The following is a 12739-nucleotide window of genomic DNA, read 5'->3' as shown; positions in this document are numbered from 1 at the left end:
TCTGATGTATTTATAGAGAGTAATTGTATCTCCCCTCAGCCGTTGTTTGGTTAGGCTAAACAAGCCAAGCTGCTCTCACAGGGTAGGTTTTTCATTCTTCTGATCATCCAGGTAGCCCTTTTCTTCAACCTGTTCCAGTGTGAATTCATCTTTCTTAAACATGAGAGACCAGAATTGCCCACAATATTCCAGATGAGGTCTCACCAGTGCCTTGAACATTGGTACTAACACTTCCCCGTCTCTACTGGAAATACCTTGCCTGATTCATCCTAGGATTGCATTAGCCTTTTTCACAGCTGTACTACACTGGCAGATCACAGTCTTCCTGTGATCAACCAATATATGCAGGTCTTTTTCCTTCTCTTTCACTTCTAACTGATAAACACCCAGCTTTTAGAAAAAATTCTTCTTAGTCTCTAAGTATATGATTTTACATGGTTAAATTTCATGCCATTTCTCTTATTCCAACTTTCAAAGTCCTCCAGATCTTCTTGTATGACATTTCAGTCCTCCTCCATATTGGCAATACCTCTTGACTTTGTGTCATCCACAAATTTTGTTAGCACAAGTCCACTTGTGGTACCAAAGTAATGAATTAAAATGTTAAATGAGGTTGGTCGCAAGACCGATCCCTGAGAAACTCCACTAGTAACCTTCCTCCAGCCTGACAGTTCAACTTTCAGCATGACCCATTGTGGTCTCCTCTTTAACCAGTTCTTTGTCCACCTTTCAATTCTCATACAATTCCCTATCTTCGCCGATTTAACTAATAATTTCTTATGTGCAATTGTACCAAATGCCTTACTGAAATCCAGGTAGATTAGATCTACTGCATTTCCTTTGTCTAGAAAATTAGTTATCTTCTCAAAAAAAGAGATCATGTTGCTCTGTCATGACCTACCTTTTATTAAACCAGATATTTTTTATCCCAATTACCATTCACCTCTATGTCCTTAACTATTTTCTATTTCAAAAGACTTTTCATACATTCTCTATTTTTATCCTCAACTACTTTCTTTCCTCCGTCCAATGCTTCCCCTGTTTCATGTGCCCCTGGCATCTCCCAGGAGCACAGAATCTTCCAGGCAGCTCAAACTTCTATTCAGAAGAAGGATCCTGGAGTGTGAGGACTTGTGGCCAGATAGATCTTTGTCCTATTGTCAACGCTTTGGGTTAGGCTCACAGTGTATGAGATTTGCAGCTGCTTGTACTCTAACATGTGTGTGGGGGGGAGGGTACATGTGCCAATATGTGGTCTTCTGTCTAAGGTGAGGTAGCCAACACATTATTTCCTGCAGACCTTGGCCATAGGGATTACACCCCTACAGTGCTTTCCAGGAGGTCCCATACTCTGACTGTTACTATGAAGCTTCAAAAAGACTCAACAAAAGTTGTTTGGCAAATACCTGAATTTAGGGCAAATTGGAATTAAATTGTGGTCCAATCCTAGTCTTGAAAGAGTTTGAAAATCCAGATCATAGAATCTGTAGTGTTGCAAGGGATGGCGAGGGATTCCTGTTTGCCAAAGCAAAATAAAGGACTAGGGAGAAAGCAGGTCCACTTATAAGTGAAAGGAATTACATTAAGGAGGGCTTAAAAGGGGTGGCAATACCAAGCTGATTTTTAAAATCTGTTTTTAGCAAGAAACATGTTAAGAAAAGAAGCGTGGGTTAGTTATTAAGGAAGGAGCAGAGGTGAAAATAAGCCGGTACAGTCTGGTAGAGCCAATATGCTGTGCTGGACCTGACCGGCTTCCCCAGGCTGGCAATTTAAAGGGCTCGGGAATCCCCGCAGCAGCTGGAGCCCCGGGCCCTTTAAAGCACCGCCCGAGCCCCACTGCCGGAGCCCCAGGGTAGGGGCAGCAGGGCTCCAGCGATGATTTAAAGGGCCTGGGGCTCTGGCTGCTTCAGGGAGCCCTGGGCCCTTTAAATCTCCCCGAGCCCCAGGGCTCCCAGCCGCTTCTGCAGCTGGTAGCTCCAAAGGTGATTCAAAGAGCCTGGGTATTTAAAGGCCCCACCTCTTCCGGTTGAGGCCATGCCTCTTCCACTTGAGGCCACATCCCCTGCTCAGGACTCTGGCGAACCAGTAAGTCCTTTAAGTTACTTTCACCCCTGGGAAGGAAGAACCTATACAGATAACTGTTGCCAAAGAGTAAGTGTGGGAATGCTTTGGCAATGTGAAGATATTCAAAGTGGCTGGTTCAGCTGACACACATTCTAGGGTGTGAAGGGAATTAACTATCAAACTCACTGACCCACTGTCATTTTGCTTTGGAAAAGTCATGGGCATTGGGGGCAGTGTGGAGCAATTTTAACCCCAGAGGAACTCTGAGAGGTATAATACCTCATGTAGGCATATTGCTTCGCAGAGCAATCCGACACCTATCTGTAGGGGTGGGAAGAGTCTGCTGCATTGCCTCTTAGAAAGAGGTCCATGTGTTTGCCCTTCCAGCCATGGAAGAGAGAGAGCCTTAATGCCACCTCCACTTTGCCTCTGTTGGAGAGACTCCAGAGGGCTCCAGCAGGTAGCACTCACTCTAATCAGAAAAGTGCAGGAATAACAACTGTGCTGTCCCCTTCATGGGCGATGAAAGGGAGAGAAGTCTATCACTTGCACACCACCCAAAAGCCAAGCACAACCAGTCCCTTAGTGTGGTACTCACTCAGGACTGTAACTAGGAGGACTGGGATGAAATTAAGAAAGGAAAAATTCAGGGTAAATACCAGGAAATGTCCCTGCCAGTGACCTGTACCATGTGTGGAACCTGTTTCCAAGGGACAGAGTAAGAGCCACATAACTTGGGACTTTTCAAACTACCCTGGACAAAATACCAAAAAGCACACACCAGCGAACAACCCTGCATTGGCTATGGGAGTTGGGCTGGTTGAGCTAAAGGCCTGCCTACATTAGGAAATGGAATCCTGTCTGACAATAATTTGTCGAGTCAGTCTCCTTGTATCCACTTCAGTTTCACACTTCCTGTCACAGTGTTCTCTAGACACAGGTAGCCCACACCATCACAAAGTTATCACAGTGCCTGCAAGAGATCAGGAGTTAGCTGAAGAGCAGACATTTCAAACTAAACCCAGGCAAAACCGATACTGCTTGGGAGGAGTAAATGCTTCAACAAACTAACCAGGATATTGATTTCCTTTCTTATTGAAAGTGTCTATTACTTTGTTGGTCAAGTAGTGCAATGCCTCATAATCTTGTTTCATTCATTGATCAGCCTGAATGTTCAGGCATGACAGTGCTGAGAAATGCTTCAGATGTTCCTAGATTGCTAGGAGACCTCACCCCTTTCTCCCAGACCATGACCTGGCCGCTGCGATCTATGCACGTCTCAGCTCTAGACTGGATTACTCTAATTTGCTGTGTCTGAGGTTAAACACAGAAGCCTTTCAGAGATTGCACCCAGCATCCCTCTGCTGACTCCCACTTCGCTTCTTTTGCTAAGTGAAAGCCTTAGTCCTGGTTTTCAAAGGCATCAGTGAGTCAGGTCTAGCTGTATTAGTGACCACATCCATGACCACATCCATGGCCTACCAAGGTAGCCACACCCCTCTGGAACAATGCATCTGACAACACCGAGGCCTGGTCCACACTACAGCATTAAATCAATTTAACGCTGTACCTGTCCACACTACAAGGCACTTAAAATCAATTTTAAGGGGTCTTAAAATCGATTTCTGTACTCCTGCTCAACGAGAGGAGTAACCCTAAAATCGATATTACTATATCGATTTAGCGTTAGTGTGGACGGAAATCGAAGTTGTTGGTCCCATTCTTTTACTGAGCTACCCAGAGTGCACCGCTTCGGAAATCGATGGTAGCCTGGGACCATGGACGCACACCACCGAAGTAATGTGCCCTAGTATGGACGCGTAAAATCGATTTTATAAAATCTGTTTTATAAAATCGATTTTATTAATTTCGATTTTACTCTGTAGTGTGGACGTGGCCCCAGGGTAAAACCATGTGAGACCTAGAGATAAATATCCAGAGGGTTTGTCTGTTGAAAGAGTTTCCAGAGGAGGTCAGACTAATCCGAAGCCTGGGCACTTCTAGAACACACTGTAAGACTTTTTTGATGAAGCTTCCCTACCATAGCTGAAAGGGGGGTTATTTTATAAAATATAACTTTAAAATAAAAAGATGCAGGAATCTTCTACTTGGGAGTCTCCAGGGAACTTGGAAAGGGATACAGGAAAAGAGAAAAAGTTAATTTGGGCTGTCTGAGACCTGGAAAACAGGAAAGAGTCATTAGCTGCCTCCTGGATGTCTGGACAGGAGAGCAAAGCATATGCAGAAGAGTGCAAGAGAACATCCCAGTTACTGCTATCCTTCAAGGATGGAAGGAGACATCAGCACTGAATAGATCCTGTGATGACAGCCTGTTTGGAGTGGTGTCTTCCACACAGGAGAAGGTCAAACCTCCTAGGTTCAAAACATCCAATCTAGTTTTATACATTCCACACAATAGGGTCTCCCTCTCATGCCACTTTCCTTGGAGAAACTTCCACAGCCTGGTATAGCTCATCATCAGGAACTGTTGCCTGCTATTTACCCCAAATCCTGCTGTTCTTTATTTCATTCAGTTAATCCTACTTACACTTCCAAGACCATCATAAATCCTTATCCTTCAGATAGTCGAAGACTTACCATTTCCTCCCTGCTTATTTATCACTTAAGCAAACCAGGCAGATTTAATTCATCCCTCCAGCCCGCTGATCATTTTCATTGCACTTCTCTAAACTCTTTTCAATTTTTCAGCATTTTGCTGATAATGAGGCACCCAGAACTGAACACAAAGTTCCATGTGCAGTCATGCCACAGCCAGGCAGAGAGACACTATTAACTAGCTGCTCCAGAGGGTCATATCTCTGTATATGTAGCTCAGAATTGCATTATGGTCACATCACATTGCAAACTCATGTCCATTTTTCTGTTCATTATTACTCCTACGTTACTTTCAGACATTTAGCGGCAAAGAGTCCTGTGGCACCTTATAGACTAATAGACCTATTGGAGCATGAGCTTTCGTGGGTGAATACCCACTTCATTGGATGCATGTAGTGGAAATTTCCAGAGGCAGGTATAAATATGCAAGCAAGAATCAGGCTAGAGATAACGAGGTTAGTTCAGTCAGGGAGGATGAGGCCCTCTTCTAGCAGTTGAGATGTGAACACCAAGGGAGGAGAAACTGCTTTTGTAGTTGGCAAGCCATTCATAGTCTTTGTTTAATCCTGAGTTGATGGTGTCAAATTTGCAGATGAACTGAAGCTCAGCAGTTTCTCTTTGAAGTCTGGTCCTGAAGTTTTTTTGTTTCAGGATGGCTACCTTTAAATCTGCTATTGTGTGTCCAGGGAGATTGAAGTGTTCTCCTACAGGTTTTTGTATTTTGCTGTTCCTAATATCTGATTTGTGTCCATTTATCCTTTTACATAGGATGTAAAAGTTTGGCCAATGTACATAGCAGAGGGACATTGCTGGCATATGATGGTGTATATTACATTGGTGGATGTGCAGGTAAATGAACCGGTGATGGTTTGGCTGATCTGGTTAGGTCCTGTGATGGTGTTGCTGGTGTAGATATGTGGGCAGAGTTGGCATCGAGGTTTGTTGCATGAATTGGTTCCTGAGTTAGAGTTACTATGGTGCGGTGTGTAGTTACTGGTGAGAATATGCTTCAGGTTGGCGGGTTGTCTGTGAGCGAGGACTGGCCTGCCACCCAAGGCCTGTGAAAGTGAGGGATCATTGTCCAGGCTGGGTTGTAGATCACTGATGATGCGTTGGAGCAGTTTTAACTGGGGACTGTATGTGACGGCCAGTGGAGTTCTGTTGGTTTCTTTCTTGGGCTTGTCTTGCAGTACGATACCCACATGAGGAAATAAGGAAACAGATCAACAGAGCCAGACGTGTACCCAGAAGTCTCCTATTGCAAGACAAGCCCTTCTACACTACTCATGAAGATATTAAACAAGACCTGTCCAAATATAAATTTCTTGGGCATTCCACTAGACATCTTGCCCAACTTGATACATTCACACTCATAGCTCATTATTTACAGTCCTTCAGCCAATTTTCAATTATTTCTATTGATATATTTTTTTAAATGACAGTAATTTTCTCAATAGCAAGTGAAATATGTTGATAATAAAAGTTATGCAAATGCAATATGAAAGGGGAAATATTTTAAAAACAGAAACAGAACCAACACAATGAAACATACAAATGAACAAAGGCAAGGACTGTTTCATTCACTGTACAGGGAGGTACTTCTGCCACTTATACTTCCATGTCCATGTCCTCTCAAAGCCAATCTGAATTAATTTGGTAGTAAAATTTGGTGAGATGCTTTTCTAAAATCAAATTGCTCAACTGTATTCACTTCATCCACCAATCAGGCTTTCTTCTATTATTGTAATATGGATAGAAGTTAGACTTTTGGGCTAGCAATTGTCAGTATCATTCTTTCCCCCTTTTCAGGAAAATTGATGTATCTATCATAGGTCTCTATATGACTATCTCTGTCGTATCTAAGTGCAGCACAAAAAAATCAAGGCCACAGAGCCCAGAACAACAGGATTCATCCCTCTCCTCCCTGCCACCCCACAATCCCGTGGCAGAGAGTGTGAATTTGTGCGTGTCCATTTCACATGCTGCTTCTGTTGTCAAGCAACTCCATCTTCTTTCTTAATTTCTGTTGAAGGTGCATGCTTGGTGATTTGAGAAGTGAAAAATCCCACTCCTCTCCTGTCCAAACTAGTTTAAAGGCACCTAATAGAGTGTATCTGTTACGAAGCCAGGAGGTTGGTTCCCCATCTGTTTAAGTGGAGACCACCTAATCCAACTAGTCCCTTCATGTTACAGAAGACTGCAGGGCCATGTGAATCCTAAACTCTCTGCTTTAGGCTATTAGTATATCCACTGGCTGTTTCCAGCATCAATCAATCTTCTGTCTTCACTCATGCTCAGCAGTGGAAGGATCTCAGAGAAAATCACCTCCCCTAAGCCCATCTACTGTTCTCTCCCCAGGTCACTGAAGTCATTCTGCTCCCATCTCATGTCCCTTTGCTCAGGTCATTTTGTTCCCACATGGATGACAATAATTTGAAATGTCCCCAAATTTCCCCCTTTACCCTTTTCGTTACACTGTTTATCTTGGTCATCTCCTGTGTTTATCTGTCACCTTTGATCTCAAAGCACTTTACAATAGTGTAACTAGGCATCAGTTTGCCTCCTTTTGAAATGCCCCTCCCCCCCGACAGTACAAAGTAGCATCTGTTATGAAATAAGGACAGCAGCTCTAGGTGATAGTTTAGGGTAGACAGTAAAGAAGACGACTGTGTCCATCTGAGTTGATTTTAAAGAAGAAGAAAGTTATTACTTGAGTTGAAATTTGGCCAGGATGCTGGCGATAATGCTCAATCTCTCACAAAGTTTGTCAGGCTGCAAGCTTGGTGAGGGGGTGACATATCCAAGACTGACTCCACTATGATATATCCTGTCCAGGCCTCTGTCCCTAGCACATTGCTCAGTCACAGAATTTGAGGTGGTGTCCATGTTCTTTCTGTCAAACTTCATATCCTCCTGGGATGAGTAAATATAACTAACTTGCCTCAGCAACACCCTCCCTCTCCAGTTGTCAAGAGGCATCTCCTCCTGCCCGACATTTTCTTCCAAAAGAAGGCATTGCTAAGCTGACTTTTTTGCACCATGCATAAGGCAACCTCAACCAGCAGTCTTAGCACTATCCAGTAGAATGTATTGGTTATTTGCCTTCTTTAAACCAATAATACTCAGTGAATCTAAAAATCTTAACAACACAACCCCCTTGTGATGTACATAGGTTAGTAATATTGTTCTCAAGGTACATATGGGGAAACTGAAGCACAAGAAGTACTTGTATTTTGAGTCAGTGTCACAGCTAGGTGCTCTGAGCAATGTTCTAGGGACAGAATCTATCAGAGCATAGCCCAGGAGTTCCTGGTTCCCTGTCCATGTGCAACCCATTACATGGCCCTGCCCTCCAAACCCATAAATCACAGTGCCCAGCTGGTGGGAGGTTGGAGAGTTCAGAGCCTGCGCTCCAGGCTCAGTTCTGCAGAGTAAGACTGTCTGCACAGAGTTTGTGTTCGGGGCCTGCTGCCATCCCTTTGTGCCTTCATCAACTCCTCTACATGGCCTAAGAAGGTAGCATGCAGCCTGTCCCTGGGTTCTACTGTGAGTGCAGTTCCTCTGGGGCAGGCACATCCAGGTTGTTGATGAGTGTGTGATGGTTAGTAGTATTTTGATGGTGGGAGCACCCAACATGTGGTCAGCATTCCCCAGACACAGCGAGACAGTCCCTGCCTCAAAGAGTAGCATAGAGACTACAGTAAAATGATGCTCACTATTGCCTAGTCTCCTGAGCCAAGAAGTCAGATCTAGTCTAGGCAGCCACTTGACTGGAGCCTCCCAGCATGTATGTATGTCACCACCAATGCTCAAAGCTCAGAGCCTGAGTGCTCACTGGGAGCGGCTGCAGCTTTCGGAGATTCTTCATTAGGTCATTGGCCTCAGAAGTTAGACTCTCCCCTCCCCCACCTCTGTACACAACTGTTCCTCATTTACATAAATTATCTCTATTCAATTATCTGTCCAGATGTCCGAATTGTGCCACCAATGATCTGTGAATGAATTAAAAATGGAATATAATTTAATAATAACTGATTAGAAGGAGATTAGTTGTTATATAAAAAGGAAAAACCAAGAGATAGCTAGTTGCCCTTAATCCGAGCCAATCCACAGTAATTATAGAAAATAGCCTCTCTCTCTCTCCCCCTCTCCATCTCTTTCTCTCTCCTTCCCTCCCTCCCTCTCACCCCTCCATGTTTTTTCATTCTTCTTTTCCCTTTTCTCTCTGTCCTTTCTTTCCTCTCTCTTTTCCTTTGTTTCTTTTTTATTTTCTTTGTCTCTATCCCTCCTGTATCTTCTCTCCACTTTCTCTCCCAGATTATACAGACCTACATCAACAGACTTAAAGCCCCTTCAGCTGAGGATACACCCATGTAGCTGTGGATATTCTGGCAGGTTCCAGCCAACAAGAGCTGTCAGGTGCTCTGATGTCTCTCTTTCAAGCCCTTTTGGCAATGTCTCTTCATCCCTTTCAATTTTCTGTTAAATAACTTTGGAATTTCACCCCTCTTCGCTTTCAGGCCAAACTCTTTTAGTATTTCTCTGTCTGATTCCTTTGGAATAATTTAAAGCAATGTCTACATAGTATTGAATTTAGGACAATATAAATTATATAAGGCCTATGTGTCCTCTCACTTGCACCAGTGGGAATCTGGAAGAGCTACATGGAGGTCACTGGAGTTACAATGCTGTTGGACTGGTGTAAATGGAGACTTATCCCATTGTGTTCTCAGAATACTGTCACTGGTTTAATTCCCTCTGCTGTTTCTGCCTCTCCCAGTCAGACAGCTGCAGTGTTCTAGAGATGCTGTGAAAGAAAGGGCATAGCGTCTATGGATTCCTCAGCCCCCGCTACTATATCTTCCCTATTCTAACAGAGCAAGTTTTGTCACAGCTCTGACTATCTGTGCCAGCTGGGGCACTGGGTATCGGCCTCCATCAGATGTGATTTGCAGTGGTGGTAGGCTGTGCAATCAGGATTCTCTTAAGTCTGATTTTTACTTCTGTAACTGTAACTTATAACAAGGAAAAGATCATTGGCAGAAAATGTGGGCAATTAGTATTAGGGTGGAGTAGATTTTTCTTCCCTCTAGTTCACTTCAAGTATTTTGATTTTGAAGTTACTCGTTAAAAGTTCTCTTTTGCATACATGAGAAAATGTCTTGTTTTTCCCAGTCCCTACTTCCAAATGGAAAGGTGCCCAGGTGTAACGAGGTGTATGGATACTGCTGTACAGAAACACTTGCGAAGTTTAAAAAAGAAAAGTTGAAAATGATATATTAAGTGTACCTATTTACCCAACATCATGGAACCTGGCATTTCAAATTCTCCTTGTTCTCACTCTGACATTGAGACCTCTCCCTGCCACCTGGCTGGTGCACAGGATGCTTTCACCTCCTGCAAACATTGCACCACAGAAAATTGCATGCACCGATTGGTTCCCATTCCCCGCTCCTCACTCTAGGCTGACAAGCAAAATGAAATCCATAGTCCACATTCCCTCCTAGCTGACAGAGTCCACGTGCAGCTTTTCAGTTCCTCAAGGACAGTTACAGAACTTAGATGCTCAGCCAAACCAGTCCATCCAGTGCTTCTAAGACCAGGTATGGTCTGTGCTTCACTTTCAAGCTCTACATGCACTAAGGCCTTCAGGAACACCATTGATGTCAATAGGCCCTGCAGGCTGACAGAGTGTGTAGATCCAGGACCTTGGACTTACTTTTGAATGGGAAGGTCTATGGTATCTGAATGGGAACATGGGGATGGGTGCAGGGCCAGGCACTGTTCAGCTCATGAAGTTTTGGGTACATATATGGTTATGCATGGAAGTATTTTACATAAAGTTATGTATTCACATAAGTCTACTTTATATATCTAATCTAGACATTTATACTGTACGCATTACCATGGTATCTAAGCATCTTATTAACATAATTCAGCACATATAGTTTTATACACATAACACTTCGTTTAATCATGTAAAGGGTTATCCATAGAATATTTAACGAGAAAGGGTAGTTAGCTGAATGATGACCAGTCCTCTTTTCTTTTTCAGCTATTACTGACTTCTCCAGCTCAAATAAAGTCCATGGTGCTGGTTCCAGAATTCCTACTAAGGACAGGCTGTGATGATTTTCCAAGTTTCATCCCTACTCCAGTGCAGCTTGGAAGCACAACCTGGACTGGATCTTCCAGTGTAGACAAGAGAGTTATTTTTGGGTGGGCGGAGAACTTGGATTCTTCAAAACATACAGTTTTGTGTGCTGCAGTCCAGAGTTTTCAGGAGTCAATGTTGACCTTGTGAGTCCCAGAGGAGCCTCATGTATGCTCTTAATGTACTTTGGTTGATTTTAAAGAAATATTAAAAAGGACATTCCCAGACAAAAAGCTTTTGGTGAAAGTCATAGCTGCTCCAGTGACCAACAAACATTTGAGAAAAAAATAAATGCCAAGAATATTAGTTAAAAAAAGAAAAAACATCTAACCATTTTAAAAGCATGGAAATTATCTTAATTTATCATGTACATAAAGTTTTGACTATCCTACTATTCATACATGTTTTAACAAAAATGTGAATGTGAAAATTAACATTGATGTTCCAGTAACAACCTTAGAGCCGGGACCAATTTTCTTTTCTCTTTCCCCCTTGATTGTGTAATATAGACTTTGATCCTGTAAACACATGTGTACCTTTATTTGTATGAGTAATATTACATAAATGTTTGCAGAATCAGGGTCATAGTTGTTCAGTGTTTTGTCTAATAACTATGGAATGGGATGTCAGTTGTAAAAGGACCATGAATAATATGGTTGAAAATATAATTTATGAAGATATATCTTCATTACATGTCATTATGTACAAAGCAATGTTCTTTGTATTATCCATACATTGTTGCCAACACTCATGATTTTCATGAGTCTCATCATATTTGTCAAAAAGAACAGGAGTACTTGTGGCACCTTAGAGACTAACAAATTTATCTGAGCATGAGCTTTTGTGGGCTACAGCCCACTTCTTCAGATGCATGGAATGGAACATACAGCAAGAAGATATTCATACATACAGAGAACATGAAAAGGTGGAAGTAGCCATACCAACTGTAAGAGGCCAATCAATTGGTATGGCTACTTCCACCTTTTCATGTTCTCTGTATGTATAAATATGAGTTTATGCATCTGATGAAGTGGGCTATAGCCCACGAAAGCTTATGCTCAAATAAATTTGTTAGTCTCTAAGGTGCCACAAGTACTCCTGTTCTTTTTGCGGATACAGACTAACATGGCTTCTACTTTGAAACCATCATATTTGTCGTTTTAAGACCCAACTCCTGGAGTCAAGTGATTATATGAGACTCTAAACTCTCATTTTAAAAGAGTACGTTTCTATCCTCATGGTTGCAGAGAAAAGCTTGAAAATCTGACCTGAATGCACCCTAAAGGCTCAGAAACCAAAAGGTAATTACAAAGATCTCTTCCTCTGAACACATATCATGATTTTGGGTGACCCGACTCATGATTTTTTTGAATGCTTGGGGTTTGCAATACTGCTGTCTGAGAAAATTGATAATTAAAATGTTAGTATTCTGTAGCTAGAAGATAGACTTTGAACGGTTTTATTTACATAGGGATAGGTTGTGATAAATGTGGGGTTCCATTGGTTTATTATTAACTGTGAGTAAGGTAGTGCAATGTGGCCCATCAATTGATGCAAGACAAGTTATAGTTCACTGAAGCTGTTTTAATGCTGTATATGTTGAAACAAATGGTTTGATTTAAAAAAACAAAATAAAAAACTATCGCTCACAGCTAAATGGAAGTAATATGTTTCTTGGTATCTATCTTAGAGATATAGGGTTAAAGCTGTTATTAAATTATCTGTATAATGTTAATTTACCCATGTTTAGATTAATGTTAGTGAATGTATGAACTGTAAGTATATTCAAACCTTTATGTACATTACAATAAACTGTAAAAAATAAGGAAACAAGAGGGCATCTGCAGCTTCTTGGTATTCATTTTTCTAATGTCTGTTAATTTCAGTCTGAACCTTAACTTTAAC

At 42.1% G+C, this 12739-nt stretch overlaps 1 protein-coding gene across 1 annotated transcript in view; it reads left to right on the top strand.

Moving 5' to 3' along the window:
- LIN52 (lin-52 DREAM MuvB core complex component) overlaps positions 1 to 10824 on the top strand; it is a 149685-nt gene extending 138861 nt beyond the window's left edge. The window contains exon 6 of the mRNA XM_030559187.1: positions 10736 to 10824. Within this exon, the coding sequence (XP_030415047.1) occupies positions 10736 to 10809 (74 nt within the window). The 3' untranslated portion in view covers positions 10810 to 10824. The remainder of the gene's footprint in view (positions 1 to 10735) is intronic.
- The last annotated feature ends 1915 nt before the right edge of the window (positions 10825 to 12739 follow it).

Source organism: Gopherus evgoodei, chromosome 4 (genome assembly GCF_007399415.2).
Source record: "Gopherus evgoodei ecotype Sinaloan lineage chromosome 4, rGopEvg1_v1.p, whole genome shotgun sequence".
Taxonomy (NCBI): Eukaryota; Metazoa; Chordata; order Testudines; family Testudinidae; genus Gopherus; species Gopherus evgoodei.
Note: the sequence above shows the minus strand (reverse complement) of the source record. Positions and strands in the feature narration are given on the sequence as shown.